The sequence below is a fragment of the Saccopteryx bilineata genome, chromosome 4, assembly GCF_036850765.1.
Source record: "Saccopteryx bilineata isolate mSacBil1 chromosome 4, mSacBil1_pri_phased_curated, whole genome shotgun sequence".
In the NCBI taxonomy this organism is placed as follows: Eukaryota; Metazoa; Chordata; class Mammalia; order Chiroptera; family Emballonuridae; genus Saccopteryx; species Saccopteryx bilineata.
In genome coordinates, this window is record NC_089493.1 from 166,154,256 (window position 1) to 166,176,801 (window position 22,546).

A 22,546-nucleotide genomic window follows, 5' to 3' on the forward strand; every position below is an offset into this window, starting at 1 on the left:
TGCCTCCTCCATCTTTCCTGAGTACAGAACTGTAGAAGGCCCTGAAGACTCCTGGGCTATTGTGAGCAGCTATTCTGCATGGTTGCAGATGGCTGGTCTGTGAAAGAGACATGCTGTAACTGCAGAGGCAGGTGACAGATGTGCCATTGAATGCTGCCAACAGGTGCTAAGGTGTTTGCTGTGAGCAAGGCTCTGGGAAAGTCCCTCAGGCTCAAAGAGGATTCTGAACCATTGAGATCAGAAGTCAGATGCTTAGCCTTTCACTGTGGTTTCTGAACCAGATTATGGGATATTTGTCCACAACCTGCTATTGGCAAGGCAGGTCAATAGCTGCTCTCAGCTTTTTTGAGGACAAAGGTGCTATCTGGAGGGCGTAGCAGTGGCCATATTAATATGATGTCTCTCTTTAGGCCATCCACTGTTGACAATAGCAGAGTGAGTCTGTCTGTTTAATAACTTTGAATAATGAACTTAGTAGGTGACCTGACAAGATGGAGATTGATCTTTTGAGGTTTTAGAGACCATTTCCTGTGCCAGAATCACTGCTGTATTTCATGTCCTGCCATGGAGGTGGCTGTTCTAAAAGTGGTTGGATAATATATTAAATAAAATATTTAATGTTTGGGTAATATGTTATCAAGGGATTGGTTTGCATTGGCCATTGAAAATGTTTGCATGTACACTGGGGAGTAACCTGCCTGAAATGATGCTCTGTATTCAGTGAAGGGAGCAGCCAGGGTATACCCCCTTACAACTTAGATATTCACTCATGTCACTGAATCAGCATAAAGTTAGCCATCTGCCAGAGTTTGTCACCCTAAAAGCAGGGGTAGTTAACCTTTTTATACCTACTGCCCACTTTTGGTATCTCTGTTTGTAGTAAAATTTTCTAACCGCCCACTGGTTCCACAGTAATGGTGATTTATAAAGTAGGGAAATTACTTTACTTTATAAAATTTATAAAGCAGAGTTACAGCAAGTTAAAGCATATAATAATAATTACCAAGTACTTTATGTTGGATTTTCACTAAGTTTGGCAGAATAAATCTTTATAAAACAACTTACTATAGTTAAATCTATCTTTTTATTTATACATTGGTTGCTCTGCTACCGCCCACCATGAAAGATGGAATGCCCACTAGTGGGCGGTAGGGACCGGGTTGACTACCACTGCAAAGTGTTGCTGATAATAGGCCTTCCGAAATCCAATCATGTTGATTAAATTGTGCCCTATAGATTGACTATAATCTTCAGTCAAAGGAAAAGTGAATTAACTATAGAGTGATAGCATTGCTTCAAGATGAAGTAGAAGTGCAAGAAGTGTCGCCATGTGCGCATGGGGAGGGCTGCAGCCTTTTCAAACACGGGTGTGGTGGTGGGGGGTGTTGGGCTGGGATGGGGCAGTGGGGCACGTATTTGTAGTGCATTCTGGTAAATGAGGCATTTGGAGACCTTAACATCAGCGCTTCAGTCTTAAGGTTTAGAAACTTGGCAATGTACGCAAAGCGAACTAGACTAGAGGGCACTGATTCTCGGTTTTTCCGTTTGTAAAATAGATGAGCTGAACAACCCTTCCATGGTTGTTTTGAAGCCCAGGGCAAAAAAAAAAAAAAAAAAAAAAAAATTTGCAGGCGCCCTTACTTCCGTGTTGCTTCATACTCTTCCTGCGCATGCGCCATTTTCTTGGAGCAGAGGCGGGGCCGACAAGTCTGTTTTAGAAGCCTTCCAGTCTTTAGCTCTTTAAGAACAAGAGAATCTAAGCTTATTGGAGGGTAAGCTTGCTTTACGGCTTAATGTGGCTTTTTACGGCATTTTCCGGCTTCCCATTCACTTCGCGGTGAAGATGGCGTCGGGCAGCGGGGTAGGTGGTTTGTGTAGGAGGAGGTTTGAAGGGGTTGGAAGGTCCGGGGTGGTTTCTCAGCGCGGTCTCTCCTGCACTGGACTGGCTTCCGGACACCTCCTTGCATTTCTGTGGCCTAGGTTCAGAGTTTTTACCCGTAAGGCCCTGGCGCGGGGTCTGGAATCGCGGAGGTCTCTCGGGTTGGGGTCCTGAGGCCACTTCAGTCTCCTGGTGCGGTCCGGAGAGGCTTCGCTCTCAACAGGTCCCGGGGCCGCATGGCCCGCGATGACTCGGTTACTCTCGGGGTCGGACAGGTTTAGCGTCGAATCCTGAGGGCTTTTATTTCTCCGCAGACAAAAAACTTGGACTTTCGCCGAAAGTGGGATAAAGATGAATATGAGAAGCTTGCTGAGAAGAGGCTCACGGAAGAGAGAGAAAAGAAGGATGGTGAGTGCCTGCTCTGTCAAGGGCTAAGGGTACCGTAGAGGCGATGCCGTGGCTGGAGAGCCCGTGGGGAGGATAAATGCAGTGTCCTCCTACCCTGTCCTGTGTTACCTTTGGCAGAGCGCTACCTTCCTGGTCCTCGATTTTTTTTTTTTTTTTTTATGTTTAAAATGAGAGTGAGGAGATGGACTGAAGTGGTTTTGAGGTGCTTTCTAGCTCTGTAGTCTGGGCTTCTTTCCCTCCCTTTCCTTGGCTCATTTCAGTACTTTCCTGAAGTACGGATAAGAGTGTGGGATCCATAGTAGTGACAGAAGTCAACATGAGTATTTTGCTGCTTGCATTATATTGAAAATTCTCGAGCTCTGGCCGGTTTGCTCAGTGGTAGAGCGTCGGCCTGGCGTGCAGGAGTTCCGGGTTCGATTCCCGGCCAGGGCACACAGGAGAAGCGCTCATCTGCTTCTCCACCCCTCCCCCTCTCCTTCCTCCCTGTCTCTCTCTCTTCCCCTCCCACAGCCAAGGCTCCATTGGAGCAAAGTTGGCTGGGGCGCTGAGGATGGCTCCATGGCCTCTGCCTCAGGTGCTAGAATGGCTCTGGTTGCAGCAGAGCAACGCCCCAGATGGACAGAGCATCGCCCCCTGGTGGACATGCCAGGTGGATCCCGGTCGGGCGCATGCGGGAGTCTGTCTGACTGCCTCCCCGTTTCCAACTTCAGAAAAATACCAAAAAAAAAAAAATTCTTTCTCTTGAAATTACCTAAGTGGGAGAACATTTCTGGCCCAATGGAAACCTTTTTCTATAGTCTGAGAAGAGCAAGGGTACTGGCCAGAAAAGGTGTGGTTGTTTCTGCTAGTCCTTAGTAGTGCTGTTCTTTGTGCCTTGTGCATTATCAGGGAGTTGGTGCACCTCTCATAGACAGAGATTGCACTGTACAAAAAGAAATATTTGATTTTCTCATCTTTTTTCAAACTTACACATTCTTCTTCCACTTTACTTCCATATCAGCTTGTACATACCAACCTTTTAAATTTTTATGTAACATATAATAATATGTAGTGTTTAGCGCATAATTTAGGTAATTGTAAATATTGATTCCCTTTTAAAAATTTTCTCCACCTCAGAAGATTCTATTCTGTGTTATGCTTGGTGTATCTGAAAACATTATTGAGTGTCCTTGCTATTCTTTTCAAAGGTTGCTTTTTGTGACAGTTCAGAACTTCCTTCTTCAATTCAGTTACTCAAGGATTAGAAAACATCGCTTTTAGACTTGTTGGCTTTAAAGTGGAGAAAGCTATAGTGGTGAGATAAGGATTGTTGACCATTTTTTCTGTTAGAGTCTCCCTATCTGCTGCTAGAAGTCCATGTTGTGCCCCTTGCTTCAGGTTTCAAAAAAGAAAGAGTAAATCTCTGAGTTTTGGGTTTCATACACATCATTTCCTTTCTGGTTAAGGAACTGCAAAGTTGTAGGGACATCGTTTCCCATTGTGTTACAGGAAAACCAGTGCAGCCAGTCAAGCGGGAGCTTCTCCGGCACAGGGACTACAAGGTGGACCTGGAATCCAAGCTTGGGAAGACCATTGTCATTACCAAGACCACCCCACAATCTGAGATGGGAGGGTGAGTGGCTTTTTATCTATCACTGCAGCCAAGAGTAGGTCTAACAAACTATGTTGGTTTTAGAAAGTGTTGAGGAAGGTTCTTAGCCCCAGGATAAAAACCTTCTTGCCTATAATTCCATCCTTATATTTATTTTTATTTGCCTCCCAAAGTCTCAGGTTAACATTATAATATCTCTAGGAGGGGTCACTCTCTGGGCTTCTTTTTATTAGCACTGTAACTACACCTTAATGTCTTTTTTTTTTTTTTTTTAATATAGAGACAGAGTCAGAGAGAGGGATAGATAGGGACAGACAGACAGGAACAGAAAGAGATGAGAAGCAACAATCATTAGTTTTTTGTTGTGTGTTGCAACAAAGTTGTTCATTGATTGCTTTCTCATATGTGCCTTGACTGCGGGCCTTCAGCAGACCAAGTAACTCTTTGCTTAAGCCAGCGACCTTCGGTCCAAGCTGGTGAGCTTTGCTCAAAACAGATGAGCCCGCACTCAAGCTGGCGACCTCAGGGTCTCGAACCTGTGTCCTCGGCATCCCAGTCCAACGCTGTATCCACTGCTCCACTGCCTGGTCAGGCTACACCTTAATATCTTAAAAGGGACAATTTGTTCTGCCAGAAGAAGAGGACTAGATTTTTAGAGGAGAAATTAGGTGGAACTAGAATGGAGCCTAAAAGCTGTTGATGATGAGTGAAGGGAGTTGGGTTCCAGACTGGCTGTAAAAGCAGTAGTTGTTATGGATTGCCTGGTTGTGCACTTCCTTCCTAGACCAAGACTATAACCTATAAGAAGTGGGGTCCCACAAGAACTCTTCATTCGTGTGTGTTTGTTTGTGTGTGTGTGTGTGTATGTGTATGTATGTGTGTGCCAGAAACAGAGAGAGATAGAGAGGGACAGATAGGGACAGACAGACAGGAAGGGAGAGAGATGAGAAGCATCAATTCTTTGTTGTGGCACCTTAGTTGTTCATTGATTGCTTTCTCGTATGTGCCTTGACTGTGGGGCTACAGCAGACCGAGTGACCCCTTGCTCAAGTCGGCGACCTTGGGCTCAAGCTGGTAAGCCTTGCTCAAACTAGATGAGCCCATACTCAAGCTGGTGACCTTGGGGTTTTGAACCTGGGTCCTCTGCATCCCAGTTGGACGCTTGATCCACTGCGCCATTGCCTGGTCAGGCAGAAGTCTTCATTCTTTTGTCCAGTTAGGCTTTTCAGTAGGAGGGCAACACATAGCAGACTGACACTTCTCTGAACTACTTAGTAAACCCACTGTTGTCATTTGTCTCATAATCTATTGCTATGTAAATTAACAACCCAGAATTTAGCAGCATAAAACAAATAGCTCACAATTTCTGTAGGTAAGGAATCTGGGGAAGGCAGATTTATGCAGGTGATTCTGGCTCAAGGTCTTTCACCAAAGGTGCAAGTGTCTACTGGGTCTGTGTTCACTGAGGTATAAGTGGAGCTGGAGGATCTGCTTCCAGCCTGTGTCACATGGCTATGGTTTGTCAGCCTCAGTTCTTTATTCCATGGGCCTCTTCACAGTTCTTATCACAACAAAGCAAGTGGTTTCCCCAGGGCAGGTGAGCCATATGGGCAGACTAAGACAAAAGCCACATCTATTTTTTTTAATAACCTAATTTTGGAAGTGACATAGCATCACCTTTGACATATTCTGTTGGTCACAAAGACCAGTGCTGGTACAAATTGGAAGAAGACTACACAGGGTAGAAATATTAAGAGGGTGGGTATCATCATGGGGCCATTTTTGGGGTTAGTAACCACAGTTTTCCAATAACTAATGCTTTATGGAAATAAGAAGTGTCCCCTTCTGAAAACACTTTTTACCTGAAAAGATGAGTTTCTTGATTGAAAACAGTACAGTCCTTACAACCAAATTTGACTCAAGTGTTATTTCTTCCTGTCCACTAGATATTACTGCAATGTGTGTGACTGTGTTGTGAAGGACTCTATCAACTTCCTGGATCACATTAATGGAAAGAAACGTAAGGCTTGGAGTTAGTTTGTAACTGGGGCTGGGATCAGGCTTTGGAGTAAGTGGTGGGGGAAAGGGTGGTTTCTGTTGGGTCCTTTTTTTAATTTCTGAGGAATTCTCCATTGGCTTCAGCACAGGCCATCCTTTACTTCATTATCTAATATTTCTGGAGGCTATGAAACGAGACGCTGTTCTAGGCTCTCAACAAGGCCAAACCATGGTTTTCTGGGCTAAGCTGTCCCCACTGACATGCATCTGCTCAGCAGCAAAGTTTTTTTTTTTTTTTTAATTATTTATTTATTCATTTTAGGAGGGGGGAGAGAGAAAGAGAGAGAGAAAGAGAGAGAGAGAAGGGGGAGGAGCAGGAAGCATCAACTCCCATATGTGCCTTGACCAGGCAAGCCAGGGTTTTGAACCGGCAACCTCAATGTTTCCAGGTTGACGCTTTATCCACTGTGCCACCACAGGTCAGGCAGCAGCAAAGTTTTAAAACCATTTGTATTCCATTATCTGGGGCTGCTGCTTCTGGGAATAAGTAAAGCCAAAGGAGTTTTTTTCAGCTACAATTACTTTTGCTATGTGTCTTATGAGAAGATGTTTAGGGGAAAAATATCAGGAGGGAGCATTTGAGATCTTGCTCCCTGGCATATGTTGTCATTTTGACTCAGACTTTTTAAAAAATTGATTTGAGAGAGAGAGAGAAGCACTGATGTGTTGTTTCACTTATTATGTATTCATTGGTTGATTCTTGTAATTCTTGTATGTTCTCTGACTACTGGGGGTTGAACTTACAACCTTTGTGTATCAGGACAATGCTCTAACTAAGTGAGCCACCTGGCCAGGGCTCAAATAAACTCTTTAAAAATTCTCAGAAAAATTGTCAGAAAAGACTTGAAGGGTTGATGTTTGTTTGTTTGTTTGTAAGTTCTTTTTTTATTTTATTTTTTACTTTTATTTATTCATTTTAGAGAGGAGAAAGAGAGACAGAGAGGAGAGAGAGACAGGGGGGAGGAGCTGGAAGCATCAACTCCCATATGTTCCTTGACCAGGCAAGCCCAGGGTTTTGAACCGGCGACCTCAGCATTTCCAGGTCGACGCTTTATCCACTGCGCCACCACAGGTTAGGCGAAGGGTTGATGTTTTAATGACCTTATGTTCTTCACTGTTGACCCCATCCAGATCAGCGAAACTTGGGCATGTCTATGCGTGTGGAACGTTCCACCTTGGACCAGGTGAAGAAACGTTTTGAAGTCAATAAGAAGAAGATGGAAGAGAAGCAGAAAGATTATGATTTTGAGGAAAGGATGAAGGAGCTCAGAGAAGAAGTAAGGCTCTGCTGTCCTTTCCCCTCTTCCCCAGTGTGGAATTTTAAGTTAATGTATCACGGGGAGGCTAACTTTTTCACTCCGCTGCCACCCCCAGAGTATAGTCTTATCTTCTGCATAGCTGTATGGTAGGGAAACACTTATTGCCCTTGTTTGAGACTCTCATGAGCCAAAGCTCTCAACCTTTCCTTTCTTCCTGGATTCTCTGGGCCATACTTTTATTTTTTACTGCAGGAGTGATTAATTAAATGTACCTGGTCCCCAAGAGGCTTGTGGAACTAGGCTGGCTGGATCAGAACTGTTTCTTCCACTTACTGGCTATGAATCTTGGGCAAGTTATATAAACTGTGCCTCAGTTTCCCCATACTAGAGATATTAGTATATAATATACTTAAAGGAGCACTTAGACCAGTTCCTGGTGTGTACTACATTCACCAGAATGTTAGTTGCTATTGTACGATTTTGCTCCTATAACTGTGTTAACAACTAGAGATGAATTGGTGTGTAGTATTGAGACATGCTCTTCATAGGCTAAAACTTTTTTTTCTTGCCCCTGACACTCTTTATTCTGGTTTTTCCTCTGCTTTTGAAAATTTACTTGCCTTTAACTGTTTTCTCCTGAAAGTAGAAAGGAATCTTGAAGCTCATGTCTCTTTCAACAATGTTTGGCTCAGGAGTCTGAACTGATTCTAAGTGATTTCCCCCCCAGGAGGAAAAGGCCAAAGCCTACAAGAAAGAGAAACAGAAGGAGAAGAAAAGGAGGGCTGAGGAGGACTTGACATTTGAGGAGGATGATGAGATGGCAGCTGTGATGGGCTTCTCTGGCTTTGGTTCCACCAAGAAGAGTTACTGAGGCTTTCTGTTTTTTGGCCCTTTGCTGGGCTTAACTTTGTGTGGGGTGTCATTTTTGGGGGGTCCTTGGAAAAGTCCTAAAGAGTGGCGATGGGGAGGGCTCGACGGTGGATGTTTATGGTTTCCCTCTACTGTGAGAGCACAGGAGGCAGAGGTAATGCTGTGGCATGTTCCTTCAGCCTCAGTGTGTCACTGGAGTCATAAGACCTCTGCCCATCTGAGTTCCCAATAAAGAAAAACCTCCTTTTCTGAGGCTGCTTTCCCAAAACTTCCCTGCATCTTTCCCTCTTCATCCAATTTCCTCTGAGCATCCTATGTTTATCCTGTGTTCTGCCTTTGTTTTAATTTTTGACTCTTGGCTTAGCCTGCCATGGAAAGGTTCTCTGGGACCCCAGTTTCTAGGTGATACCATATCCTTGACCAGCCACCCTCCTCCCACCTCCAGCCCTCCTTCCCCACTGTGGTTCTCTGGCCACCTGTGCATGCATGTGTACTTCTGCCTGGCTCAGTGGTATGTGCGGATGTGTGTGCATGAATCTGTCACATGGAGCCTGAACTAGAACCTCAGAGCATTACTGCCTTGGGGTCTTGATGTTCTTGGTTTCCTCAGTCCATGTAACAGGATATTAAATGGGAGGAGTGTTTGGTGTGGTTTTTGTCTGGTGAGTTTTTAACCTTTGTTTTTCATATGTAGACTGTTCAGCTTTTCCTGTTTGTTTTATTTTATTGAGGATTACTCTGTTTTTGTCTTCCTTGTGAGCAGGCTCTTGGAAGAACCTGTTTGATGCAAAAAAGAAAAAGGGAAGAAAAACCTCATATGGGAACCCTTGGGTCTCAGAGGCTGTTCAATATGTATAATAAATGACATTGACTGGGCATATTTCACATTTGATGGGAACATTCCATTTTCCCTGTGTATTACTTTTTCTTCCCACACTGAGGATTTTTATCTAGAGTTTATTATTCTCCCTTCATTTGAGCCCTGTCACTTTTTTCCCCCTAGGTTCCTTCAGCATGAGTTGTGTTTTCCACTGATGGGATCTGTGTCCAGAGGAGTCTAAGCAAATCTTTCCCTATAATTTTAGCCTTGTTTCATCTTGTTTTAGGAACAGCAGAGCTCTGGGTTGAACTGTGTTTTTCTTACTACTGAAGTTATCTAGGTACAGGGTTACTCACACTTAGCACTGTTGACATTTTAAACTGTATAGGTCTTTCTTGTGTGGGCTCCCTTGTGCACTGTAGGGTGTTTAGCAGTATTCCTAGGCTCTACTTAGAAGATGTTAGTGGCACTCCTTCCCCAAATTGTGACAACTAAAGATGTCTGTCTCCAGGAGAAGGGGAGTGAAATCCTTCTTCCCAGCCCCATTGAGACCCAACTTGAGAATTAGATGGCATAGACTGGTTAACTAAAGGAAAAACAACTTTGCTATTTCCTGGATTGGGTACTGTGCCACGGATGTAAAGGAAAAAAAAAATCAGCCCTTTAAATTAAAACAACCAAAGGTTATATGAATTTCAAGCAGAAGAATATTATAACCTTAGCTTGTTCTGTACCCTGAAAAGCAGGATCTATTTGGGTTAACAAGGCTGCCACCATATGGCTTGTTTACATTCTTTGCCCCATATAGTTGTCTGAAATCTTGTATATAGGATCTGAACCACCTGTGGATACCATACTCTCCTTTGGACTTTTATACAGAATTTCCTTGTCCAGCATGTCTTTTGCCTATATTATTTCTAATGCTGAATCATGCCAAGGGGAACACAAAGTGTCTCAAGCAAATCTTTTTTTTTTTTTTTTTACAGGAACAGAGAGAGTGATAGGGAAAGACAGACAGGAATGGAGATAGATGAGAAGCATCAATCATCAGTTTTTCGTTGCGCATTGCAACACCCTAGTTGTTCATTGATTGCTTTCTCATATGTGCCTTGACTGTGGGCCTTCAGCAGACCGAGTAACCCCTTGCTTGAGCCAGTGACCTTGGGTCTAAGCTGGTGAGTTTTTTTTTTTTTTTTTTTTCTCAAGCCAGATGAGCTCGCACTCAAGCTGACAACTGCGGGGTCTCGAACCTGGGTCTTTCCGCATCCCAGTCTGACACTCTAACCACTGCGCCACCGCCTGGTCAGGCTCAAGCAAATTTTGATAGACAGTGTTTGTTGCCCAATTGCAGGCTGATTAATAGGTGCCTTCCTTGACATGATTATGTACTCTACAGGTTCTTGGGTAAGAATCTATAGTGGACTGGATCCTTTTGCTTCCCCGTTCAACACAGGCTGGAGGTTATCAGTGAGCTGCATTCCATAGTTCATTATTCATTTTTCAGGAAACTCAGTTCAAGTTGGCTTCACATGATTTCCCTCCTTCTTTGGTACAGTGGAATCTCACCTCTGGCCACTTCTACAAAGCTATTCTAAATTCCAGGTTCTCTTAAATTTTCTTGAGATTGGCAAGTGGTTTGAGTCTTTAGGGGGCCTGTCTAGGTCATGGGTGTTTGGGGAGACTCAAGGTGGGTAAGTGAAAATGGGGAGAAAGGAGTGTGGATGGAAATTTAGGGGCCCAGCACACCTTCAGAGAACTCAAGACATCTCTGGAAGAGAAACTTTGATGTTTGTGGTCTCTCTCAAATCATGGGAACTTTGCATTCTGGTTGAGGAATATACCTGTGACTGGCCTGCATGTGTTCATTTATTCAGTTGTGTGCTGAGATGCTGAGTGTGTCCTAAGCCCTGGTAGTATCTTCTGGGGCAAGGCGTCAAGGCTCAAACTCGTGGAATTTATATTCTGGTAGGATGGCCATTTACAGTATTTGAGGGACAAAAAGGTCAGTATGGACTCAGATGACTGGCTTCAGGCACCTCTCATAACCATAACCCCTTCCAAAAATGTAAATGTGAAGTCTCTTTAATCCAATTCTCATAAGTATCCTAACACTTGCTTACGTGCACATACACATGCAAGGATTTTACTGCAGCTTTTTTTTATTTAGATAACAGCGAGACATTTAAAATAAAACTGGTATTTATACTTGACTATAAAGCAGCCATTTAGTCTATAAATTAGATCTGTATGTTGCCGGGGTCCAGCCCCGGGGGGGATCCAGGGGTCCCACAGGAGGAGACGGCGTCGGCGAAATCGAGTGAGAGAGCCGAATTCTTTTCTTTCTCTTTATTCTCTGGTTAGCATTTACTGTTAGGCATTTCTCTCAAATGCTAGTATAGGTCCCTTTTTATACACACACTGAGTTACAATTACATGGTGTTAATTATTGCTTTTGTTTCACTATGTTTACATGTTTTCAGATAACAATTTATATCTATAAATCACAAACCAGGTAGCAAATCATTCAAAATACAAAATAACTTGAATAGCGATAATAACATCGGTAAAAGCTTTTAAGGTATTAGTACTAATAGTTAACTAACTTTACTGCTGTGAGTTAAGGGGCAGAGAGAGATTAGCAGACGACTAACAATGGACCACCGCTTGCTCAGGTAAATGGCTTTGAGTTTAAGCAGTGTCCTACCTTTTCTCAAAAGATTCTAAAAGGCTTGCCTTTAAAGAAATTGACATAACATTAAGAATAGCTTTCACCCAAAGATATACAGAGTGCACTTGCAAGATAGCCTAGTAGCAACATAAGACATTAACTGTTATTACTTCTATGGATTTTTCTACATTTCTCTCATCAAAGAATTTTGGAAAGTATATAAATCTCATGAGAACATCTCATTGAGAAAGCCTAGCAATTGCCTTTAGTCAAAAGACAATTCTCTTAGTAAAACATTCTTTTCTTGCTGACTGTGCTCTCATCCTAGGCCACACAATGGGCCATCCTACTATACCTTACCTAATATACTGTTGTCTAGTCAAATATTACTTATTTATTATATTTAAACACTAGTTAAGTTCTGACTCTATTCTTCTCAGAGTGTACCACTATCTGCAGATCAAATAAGCAAGAAGAAAGGAATGTTTCTCTACTCTATCACATGAAAAGGCTAGGGAGGAAAAATGTTGAATTAAGTGAAGGCCGAAAGGTGTTCTGTGCACAGCCACTGCCTCCTACCCATTCACAAGTCACAATCTATTCTTTCTAACATGATTAAGAAGGAATTCTACAGACTTAACCCTTTACGAGGGATATCATAGCCAGCCTCTTATGTCTATGAGCCCAGTTCAAGGGGCTTCCAGGCTTTTCTGTGGAACTCACACCCTCTGTCTCATTTCCAAAGAAATCACTATGAATCTACAGGGAAAGCACGGTACTATTATCCCTGTGCCATAAATAATAGCACACACCCAGAAAAGGGGGGATATAAGGCCAGATTAATTCAAAAAGTCAAAGAAGTATCGTTGTGTCTCTCCTTTGGGTGACTTTATCAACCCGCAGCCATTGGTCTTCTCTGCTGTGACTTTGTCAATCAGCAGTTTTTGATCTTCTTCTGCTGTGACCTTGTCAGCCAGCAGTTGTGGGTCTTCTTCTGCTGTGACCTTGTCAGCCAGCAGTTGTGGGTCTTCTGCTGTGACCTTGTCAGCCAGCAGTTGTTGATCGGCTCCTGACAGTATGTACTGACAAGAAAGATCTCCAAGAAGTCCTGCTTAACTGGAGAGAATTAGGAATTGTGGGAAGAGAAGGGTTAGCTATTTATACAGTATACAGTATATGAAAGGGTTTTCATGTGGGGTTTAAAATAACAGGTGGTAGCAGAAGTAATGCTATGTTAACACCTGGGAGGGGAGCTGTAGGGTGTATCTGGTTTAGCTGCAAAATTAAAGAAAAGGCCTGAAATACAATTTGTACAAATAGCTTGTAAAGATTCCACTTCTGATTAGGCACTGAAAATTGATCACAAAGTCACTCCTTGTAGTTATACGCTGGAGCACAGAGGCTGGAGGGAGCATCCGGAGGTCGGTGGGCCAGATGACCATTGTGTGATAGGTCAGAATAAACCCGGAAGCAACTATGGAAGAGCTCACTGGGGGATTAGGGAAGATCCAATTGCTGTGTGTCCTCAGTCTGGCTGAGATGGAAAATCATCCCGGATCACTGCATTGGTTGGTCTAGTAGTGTGACTGTGACGTAAGTCTTTCTCAGCATTGAAGAGAATATAATCAGCAAGACACGCCCGGGCTGGCTTTAGCTCAGCGGTTCCTTCGTGTCACAATTCATGTGCTAATCGTTCTCGGTTCGAGACCCGCGGGCGCCCTCCAGTCCTTTTGCCACTGTGCCAGCTTTCTTCATTTCCCAGCCTTGATTTCTTGTTTTGAGATTCCTCCCCTGCCCCTCGCACCAAAGGGACTATGTTTTCAGCCTATTTTCCGTTCCCTTTCGACCAGGAACCAGGGCTCTTTGGAGAAATGCTAGGATTGGGGCAAGAAATACAGAGATGAACCACAGTGCCTTTTAGTGTCAGAAAATAAGGAATGGCTGGACAAAAAAACAAACAAACAAAAAACATACTTTTAAAATGAATTGTGGTGTTTAGTAATGTTTGTGGTTTTGTCCCAATGTTACTGTATGCTTGTATCTTTCCTAATGACCTCACATTCCTTTTCTTTATTTAGGCTGTATTATTTTGTAAGCTGTATCTTGACTCCCTTCTATTACTTATAGAACAATCAGTTAATTTATGGTTTCCCTTTCTCTCTTCACTTCTATTTTTTAAATCATGTTTTTACAAAAAATAAAATAATTCCATACTATTTTTCTACCTTTGCTATTACCTTTATTTTAGTTGTATATCAACAAATAAATATATTTAATGCTCACCATCATAATGCTTTTTGAGTTTTCCCCTTTATTCCAGTTAGTTTTTAGTTGGATGAGCCCATTCTCTAGTAAATTTCTCGAGAGAGGCTCCTGAGCACAGTATTTGAGTTTTTGAATATTCACTTATTTATTTAGGTCCCCTCTCCTCCTGATAGCTAATCAAATTTAGTAATTCTCCATCACACCCTGCTCTTGGTTATTGTTTTTATTTTTAGCACAATTCTGGGACAAGAAGTATTTTAAAAATGAATTGATCAATCAATTTTACCCATCCCATACCCCTCTCCCCGCTTTGGCAATCATCAGTTTGGTCTATGTATCTATGGCTATGTTTCTGCTGTTTTGTTTATTCATTTGTTCCGGTGGGGTTGTTTTTGTTCTTTTAGATTCCACAGATAAGTGAAATCATATGGTGTTTGTCTTTATCTGACTTATTTGACTTAGAATAAGACCCTCAAAGGTCCATGCATGTTGCTAATGGCAAGATTTCATTCTTTTTTTATTTTATTTTATTTATTTATTTATTTATTTTTCATTTTACTGAAGCTGGAAACAGGGAGAGACAGTCAGACAGACTCCTGCATGCGCCCGACCGGGATCCACCCGGCACGCCCACCAGGGGCGAAGCTCTGCCCACCAGGGGGCGATGCTCTGTCCATCCTGGGCGTCGCCATGTTGCGACCAGAGCCACTCTAGCACCTGAGGCAGAGGCCACAGAGCCATCCCCAGCGCCTGGGCCATCTTTGCTCCAATGGAGCCTTGGCTGTGGGAGGGGAAGAGAGAGACAGAGAGGAAAGCGCGGCGGAGGGGTGGAGAAGCAAATGGGTGCTTCTCCTGTGTGCCCTGGCCGGGAATCGAACCCGGGTCCTCCGCACGCTAGGCCGACGCTCTACCGCTGAGCCAACCGGCCAGGGCTTCATTCTTTTTTTATTGCTGAGTCATATTCCATTGTATACTATATATGTACCACATCTTTATAGATTCATCTAGGTTGCTTCTATATCTTGGCTATTGTAAATAATGCAGCAACAAACAGGTGCATGTATCTTTTTGAATTAGTGTTTTTATCTTTGGATAAACATTCAGAAATGGGGTTGCTGAAGTGTATGGCAGCTTCATTTTTAATTTTTTGAGAACTATCAGTACTTTTTTTCATAGGGCTGCACCAATTTATAATCTCACCAACAGTAAAAAGAATTTCCTTTTCTCCACATCTTCGTCAGGGCTTGTTATTTGTTGATTGATGAAAGCCAGTCTGACAGGTATGAGGTGGTATTTTGTGGTTTTAATTCACATTTCCCTGATGATTAGTGATATTGAGCATCTTTTCATGTCTATTTGGCCTTCTGTATGTCCTCTCTGGAGAAATGTCTATTCATGTCCTGTGTACATTTGTGTGTATGTGTGTAACAGAGACAGATAGGGACAGACAGACAGGAGGGAGAGAGATGAGAAGCTTCTGTTCTTTGTTGTGGCACCTTAGTTGTTCAATTGCTTTCTCATATGTGCCTTGACGGGAGGTGGGGGATCTCCAGCAGATTGAGTGACTGCTTGCTCAAGCCAACGACCTTTGGGCTCAAGTCTATGATCCCTCGCTTAAACTGATGGTCCCTTGCTCAAATCAGATTAGCCCGTTTTCACGACCTCAGGGTTTGGAACCTTGGTACTCTGCGTCCTAGTCCAACTGCACCACCACCTGGTTAGGCACGTTATTTTTAATTAAATTCCTTTTTTTTTGGTGTTGTATGATTTGTTTTAAAAAAAAAAATTTTTTTTTTAATTCAGTGAGAGGAGGGGAGGCAGAGACAGACTCCTGCTTGCACCCCAACCAGGATCCACCCAATGACTCCAGTCTGGAGCAGTTGCTCAGCTCATCTGGGGCAGCTCCCAACTGAGCTATTTTTAGCATCTGAGGAAGCCGCTCCACAGAACTATCCTCAGTGCCTGGGGCCAACATGCTGGAATCAATTCAAGCCACGGCTGCAGGAGGGGAAGAGAGAGAGAGATAGAGAAGGAGGATGGGGAAGGGGGTGGAGAATCAGATGGTCACTTCTCTTGTGTGCCCTGACTGGAGACTTTTATCTGCTGGGTTGACACTCTACCATTGAGCCAACTGGCCAGGGCCTGATTTGTCTTTTTCTTAAATTTCTCCTGATTTTGACTAATTCATGTCTTTGATCTTTTTGTTGTTGATTTTTGTTCTGAGTTAATTTTTTTGATTCATAGTATTTTTTCGTATCACCAAATGACTGTTTAAAGTTATTTAATTCAGTCTGGAGTGTTGTGGTTCAGTTTCTCTGTTTCATAGTTAGATTTTTAAATATTCTCATTTTTTGTTGTCTTTATATAATATTACCCTGCAATTTTCTGTTCACCTTGAAGTGTCTTTATTTTCCAGTTTCAGCAATTGCAAATGAATCAGGCAGTTGGATGTTCTAGCAGGTTTCTTAGTTCAAGAGTGCCCTCTATTGTTGGTAGAATGAAGTGCATTTTTTTTCCTTATAGAACAGGGGTCCCCAAACTTTTTACACAGGGGGCCGGTTCACTGTCCCTCAGGACCGTTGGAGGGCCAGACTATAAAAAAAAACTATGAACAAATTCCTATGCACATATCTTATTTTAAAGTAAAAAAACAAAATGGGAACAAATACAATATTTAAAATAAAGAACAAGTAAATTTAAATCAACAAACTGACCAATATTTCAATGGGAACTATGCTCCTCTCACTGACCACCAATGAAAGAGGTACCCTTCCAGAAGTGCGGCGGGGGCTGGATAAATGGCCTCAGGGGGCCGCATGTGGCCCGCGGGCCGTAGTTTGGGGACCCCTGATATAGAAGGTACTTTTTTTTTGGTGGAGCCCAGATTGATAAGTATTCTGATTTTGTGGTACTCTTTCACTTCTATAATAGTCTTCATTTTTATTACATTCTTTCTTTTCCTTCTTCACCATCAAGCCCTCAAGGGATTCCTCCCCTTCAAATCACCTCTTTACTTCAGATCAGATGCCTTCCCAAGATAGCCATTGTAAGGTATTTTTCCCCGCTGAGAAGGAAGGAAGAGGGCCGGAGCCACAAAGTGTGGAATAATAAATGGATTTATTGAGTACAGAGCGCACACCCCGCCCGGCAAGGTTCCCTGGCCCCGAGGAAAGAAAGAGAGATATGGAGGTGCAAGATGGAGGCTAGGGAAGTTGCATGGATTAAACCGCGTGGGAGATATTTAAAGGGTCCCTCTAGGAAAGTGGAGCTACTATGACGTGGTGAAATTTCACTGGCTGGCAGACCATCGCTTCTTTCCAAATGGTTCCTGGGAAGCTTCCTTTGGCGGGCTTGATTGTGGGCGGTCCTAGCCAAAGTGGGCGGGTCTGAGTTCCCCACGTGACCATCCCTCATCCACCGACCTTACAGCCATTTCTGGTCTGAAACACTTTCAAGGCCTTCTTTCAGAGTTTTCAGTTTTTTTCATCCACCAGGTCTCAGACCTACTGTGGGGTCTGATAAGCAGGGACCCTTTTTTCTGGTGTTGATTTTATCTGTCTTCCATTATTGCTACGCCCCTGCTGCTCTCTTGTCTTTTCTATACCATCTTGGCCTCTCTTCCACAGCATGGTTTTGTACCTGCATCTGCTGGTTTGGGATATATACTTACCTACTTATATATGTAAAATGTGATAATACTCTCTGTCTCCAAATTGTGCTCCAGCCATAGGTGGTTTAATAGCTTTACTTTTTGTATTTTTTAGAATGGGTTAAGAAATTCAAATTTAGGTGGCTGGCATTATTCCGTGGGAACCTGGAAGCCAGCTTATTTTTTTTCCTTAAAAAATTTTAATTGTGGTGAAACATGTACAACATAAAATTTATCATCTTAACCATTTCAGAGTAAAGTCAATGGTATTGAGCACATTCACATTGTTATGAAACCATTAACATCACCCACCTCCAGAACTCTTTTCATATTGCAAAACTGTAACTGTTAAACAATAGCCCCCACTCTAGCCCCTAGCAACCATCATTCTATTTTCTGTCTCTATGAATTTGACTACTCTAGGTACTTCATATTAATTAGTATTTGTCTTTTTGTGACTTGTGTATTTCACTTAGCATTATATGCTCAAGGTTCATTCATGTTGTAGCATATGATAGGATTTCCTTCCTTTTTAAGGCTGAATAATACTCTATGTATGTACCAGAGAATAATATATACAGTGTGTCCGTAAAGTCATGGTGCACTTTTAACCGGTCACAGGAAAGCAATAAAAGACGATAGAAATGTGAAATCTGCACCAAATAAAAGGAAAACCCTCCCAGTTTCTGTAGGATGATGTGGCAGCATGTGCGCATGTGCAGATGATGACGTAACACCGTGTATACAGCGGAGCAGCCCACGGCCATGCCAGTCGAGATGTGGACGGTTCAGAGGAAAGTTCAGTGTGTTCTGTGGCTCATTAAATTAGAATCCATGACCAAAGTGCAATGTGAATATCAGCGCGTTTATAATGAAGTGCCACCACACAGGAATAACATTACTTGGTGGGATAAGCAGTTGAAGGAAACCGGCAGTTTGGTGGAGAAACCCCGTTCTGGTAGGCCATCAGTCAGTGACGAGTCTGTAGAGGCTATACGGGATAGCTACCTAAGGAGCCCTAAAATATCTGTGCGTGAGCCCACATCAAACTGCACTGAATAGGTATGAAAATGGGAGAGTTTTCCTTTTATTTGGTGCAGATTTCACATTTCTATCTTTTGTTGCTTTTCTGTGACCGGTTAAAAGTGCACCATGACTTTACGGACACACTGTATATATATACATACATATACACACACACACAAACACAAACACACACACACATACACATTTTGTTTATTCATTCCTCTTTTTTTCTTTTTAAAAAAATTTTTTTTTGTATTTTTTTGAAGTTGGAAACGGGGAGGCAGTCAGACAGACTCCCGCATGCGCCCAACCGGGATCCACCTGGCACGCCCACCAGGGGGCGATGTTCTGCCCATCTGGGGCGTCGCTCTGTTGCAACCAGAGCCATTCTAGCGCCTGAGGCAGAGGCCAAGGAGCCATCCCCAGTGCCCGGGCCATCTTTGCTCCAATGGAGCCTCGGCTGCGGGAGGGGAAGAGAGAGACAGAGAGGAAGGAGATGGGGAGGGGTGGAGAAGCAGATGGACGCTTCTCCTGTGTGCCCTGGCTGGGAATCGAACCTGGGACTCCTGCACACCAGGCCGACGCTCTACCACTGAGCCAACCGACCAGGACATTCATTCCTCTTTTTTTAAAAGATTTTACTTATTTACTTATTTATTATAAAGGGGGGGGGACAGATAGGAAGAGAGAGATGAAAATCATCAAGTCATAGATGTGGCACCTTAATTTTTCATTGCCATGGACTTTTGGGCTTAAGCTAGTGACCTTGGACTCAAGCCAGCGACTTTGAGCTTTAAATCAGCAACCTTTGGGCTCAAACCAGCAACAATGGAGTTATATCTATGATCCCACACTCAAGCCAGTGACCCCGCATTCAAGCCAGTGAGCCTGCACTCAAGCTGGATGAGCTGCCGACCTCAGGGTTTTGAATCTGTGTCCTCAGTATGCCAGGTCAATGCTCTATCCACTGTGCCACTACTTGGTCAAGTTAAACACTTTATTTATTGATTTTATACAAAGAGAAGAGAGGGTGGGGGGAACAAGAAGTATCAACTCATAGTTACGTCACTTTTGTTGATCACTGATTGCTTGTCATATGTGCCTTGACCAGGCAAGCCCAGGGTTTTAAACCAGCAACCTCAGTATTCCAGGTTGATACTCTATCCACTGTGCCACTGCAGGCTCATTCATTTGTTCATAGAAACTCTTGGCCATTGTAGATATGTTTCAGATGGGTACACAAGTATCTTGTCATGATCCTGCTTTGAATTCTTTTGGATATATACCCAGAAATGGAATGGAATTGCTGTGTCATAATTCCATTTTAGTTTTTCTTTTCTTCCTTCCTTCCTTCCTTCCTTCCTTCCTTCCTTCCTTCCTTCCTTCCTTCCTTCCTCTCCCTCTCTCTTTCTTTCTTTCTTTCTTTCTTTCTTTCTTTCTTTCTTTCTTTCTTTCTTTCTTTCTTTCCTTCTTTCTATTTTTCTCAAGTGAGTAGTGAGGAGGCAGAGAGACAGATTCCCAAATGAACCCAGCCGGGATCCACCTGGCATGCCCTGCTCCATTGCAGCCAGAGCCATTCCAGCACCTGAGGTGGAGGCCATGGAGCCATCCTCAGCACCTGGGTCAACTTTGCTCCCATGGAACCTTGTCTGTGGGAGAAGAAGAGAGAGATAGAGAGGAAGGAGAGGGAGAAGGGTGGAGAAGAAAATGGGTGCTTCTTCTGTATGCCCTGGCCAGGAATAGAACCTGGGACATCTACATGCTAGGCCAATGCTCTACCACTGAGACAACCAGCCAGGGCCACTTTAGTTTTTTTAAAAAAATTTTAATTTGATTTCAGTGATAGAGGAAGGGGGGGGGAGAGAGAGAGAGAGAGAGAGAGAGAGAGGGAGAGAGAGAGAGAGAGAGAAAGAACCTCAAGGTGTTTCTGTATGTGCCCTGACTGGGAATTGAACTGGCAACCTCTGTGCCTTGGGTGATGCTCCAGCCAACCGAGCTAGTCAGCCAGGGAAAGAGATAAGATGCCGGAAATGTAATATTCTTTTTAGTCTCATTTTTCTTTTCTTTTTTAACGTTTATTTATTGATTTTAGGGAGAGAGAGCAACAGGAACATCAATCTGTTCCTGTATGTGTCCTGACTGGGATCCTCTGTACTTCAGTACCATTTTTAGTTTTTGAGGGCCCTTCATACTTGTTCTTTATAGTTATTGTACTTTTTACATTCCCACCAAAGTTCACAAGGACTCCAATTTCTCTACATTTTTGCCAACACATTTTAATTTTTTTACTTTTTCTTGAGAGAGACAGAAAGGGAGAGAGATGAGAAGACTCAACTTGTAGTTGCAGCACTTTAGTTGTTCATTGATTGCTTTCTCATATGTGCCTTGACCAGGGGGCTCCAGCTGAGCCAGTGACCCCTTGCTCAAGCCAGTGACTTTGGGATCAAGCCAGCAACCTTGGGCTCAAGCCAGAGACTATGGGATTATGTCAATGACCCCACGCTTGAGCTGGTGAGTCTGTGCTCAAGCTGGTGAGTTTGTGTTTAAGCTGGTGACCTCAGGGTTTCAAAACTGTGACCTCAGTGTCCCAGGTTGACGCTCTATCCACTGTGCCACCACCTGTCAGACAACACTTAATTTTTTTTTTTTTTGTATTTTTATGAAGTTGGAAATGGGGAGGCAGTCAGACAGACTCCCGCATGCGCCTGACTGGGATCCACCCGGCATGCCCACCAGGGGGCGATGCTCTGCCCATCTGGGGTGTTGTTCTGTTGCATCCAGAGCCATTCTAGCGCCTGAAGCAGAGGCCATAGAGCCATCCTCAGCGCCCAGGCAACTTTGCTCCAATGGAGCCTTGGTTGCCGGAGGGGAAGAGAGAGGCAGAGAGGAAGGAAAGGGGGAGGGGTGGAGAAGAAGATGGGCGCTTCTCCTGTGTGCCCTGGCTGGGAATCAAACCCGGGACTCCTGCATGCCAGGTTGATGCTCTACCACTGAGCCAACTGGCCAGGGCCAACACTTAATTTTTAAATAACAGTTATTTTAATAGGTGTGATGTGCTTCTTATTTATTTTTGCATGTATATTTTCTCTCTCTGTATACTAAAATGTTGTTATTTTTATTGGGAACATATTAACTTATCTATTAATTTTGAGAAAATTGACAGCTTTATGATAATGAATCAAAAGGACTTACACTAAGAACAAGGAATGTTTTCTAGTTGCTCAAGTATACTCTTGTGTTTTTTAGAAGTGCTTTCATTTTTTCTACACATGAGATTTTGTGCATTTATTGATAGATTTACTTTTTTGTGTGTGACAGAGACAGAGAAGGGACAGATAGGGACATACAGACAGGAAGGGAAAGAAGTACGAAGCATCAATTCTTCATTGTGGCATCTTAGTTGTTCATTGACTGCTTTCTCATACGTGCCTTGACGGGGGGGCTCCAGCAGAGTAAGTGACCTGTTGCTCAAGCCAGTGACCTTGGGCTTCAAGCCAGTGAACTTTGGGTTCAAGCCAGTGGCCATGGGGTCATGTCTGTGACCTCACGCTCAAGCCAGTGACCCTGCACTCAAGCTGGTGAGCACGCACTCAAGTCAGTGACCTTGTGCTCAAGCGGTGACCTCAGAGTTTCAAACCTGGGTCCTCTGGGTCCCAGTTTGACGCTCTATCTACTGCACTACTGCCTGGTCAGGCCATAATATTCTTTTAGTATCCTTTTAATGTCCATTGGATCAGTAGTAGTATTGTCTTTTTCATTTCCAATATTAGTATCTATAATTTGTGTCTTCTCTTTTTTTTTCTTGGTTAGTTTGGCTAGAGGTTTTATCAACTTAATTTATACTTTTGAAGAATCAGATTTTGGTATCATTGATTTTATCTGTTGTTTTTCTATTTATAATTTCATTGACTTCTACTCTAATTTTACTTATATCTTCTGTTTACTTTGGATTTAAATTTTCTCTTTTTCTGTTCCCTAATGTGGAAACTTAGATTATTGATTATATATTTTTAATTTGCTAATGTATATATATATTTAATGTTATAAATTTTT

The 22,546-nt window shown here is 43.0% G+C and overlaps 2 protein-coding genes across 2 annotated transcripts in view; both read left to right on the plus strand.

The window, feature by feature from the left end:
• Positions 1-22,546, plus strand: part of IK (IK cytokine) — a 76,884-nt gene that overhangs the window by 48,696 nt on the left and 5,642 nt on the right. The window lies entirely within an intron of this gene.
• ZMAT2 (zinc finger matrin-type 2) lies at positions 1,714-8,950 on the plus strand. Its single transcript, XM_066272715.1, has 6 exons — positions 1,714-1,861; positions 2,194-2,287; positions 3,776-3,899; positions 5,825-5,898; positions 7,068-7,213; positions 7,923-8,950. Exons 1-6 carry the CDS (start codon positions 1,844-1,846, stop codon positions 8,064-8,066), a joined length of 600 nt encoding a protein of 199 aa, XP_066128812.1. The 5' UTR covers positions 1,714-1,843; the 3' UTR covers positions 8,067-8,950.

Coding starts and splice junctions, on each gene's coding strand:
- ZMAT2 (XM_066272715.1), top strand. Junction 3,900..5,824: donor CCACAATCTGAGATGGGAGG/GTGAGTGGCTTT, acceptor CCTGTCCACTAG/ATATTACTGCAATGTGTGTG. Junction 7,214..7,922: donor TGAAGGAGCTCAGAGAAGAA/GTAAGGCTCTGC, acceptor TTTCCCCCCCAG/GAGGAAAAGGCCAAAGCCTA.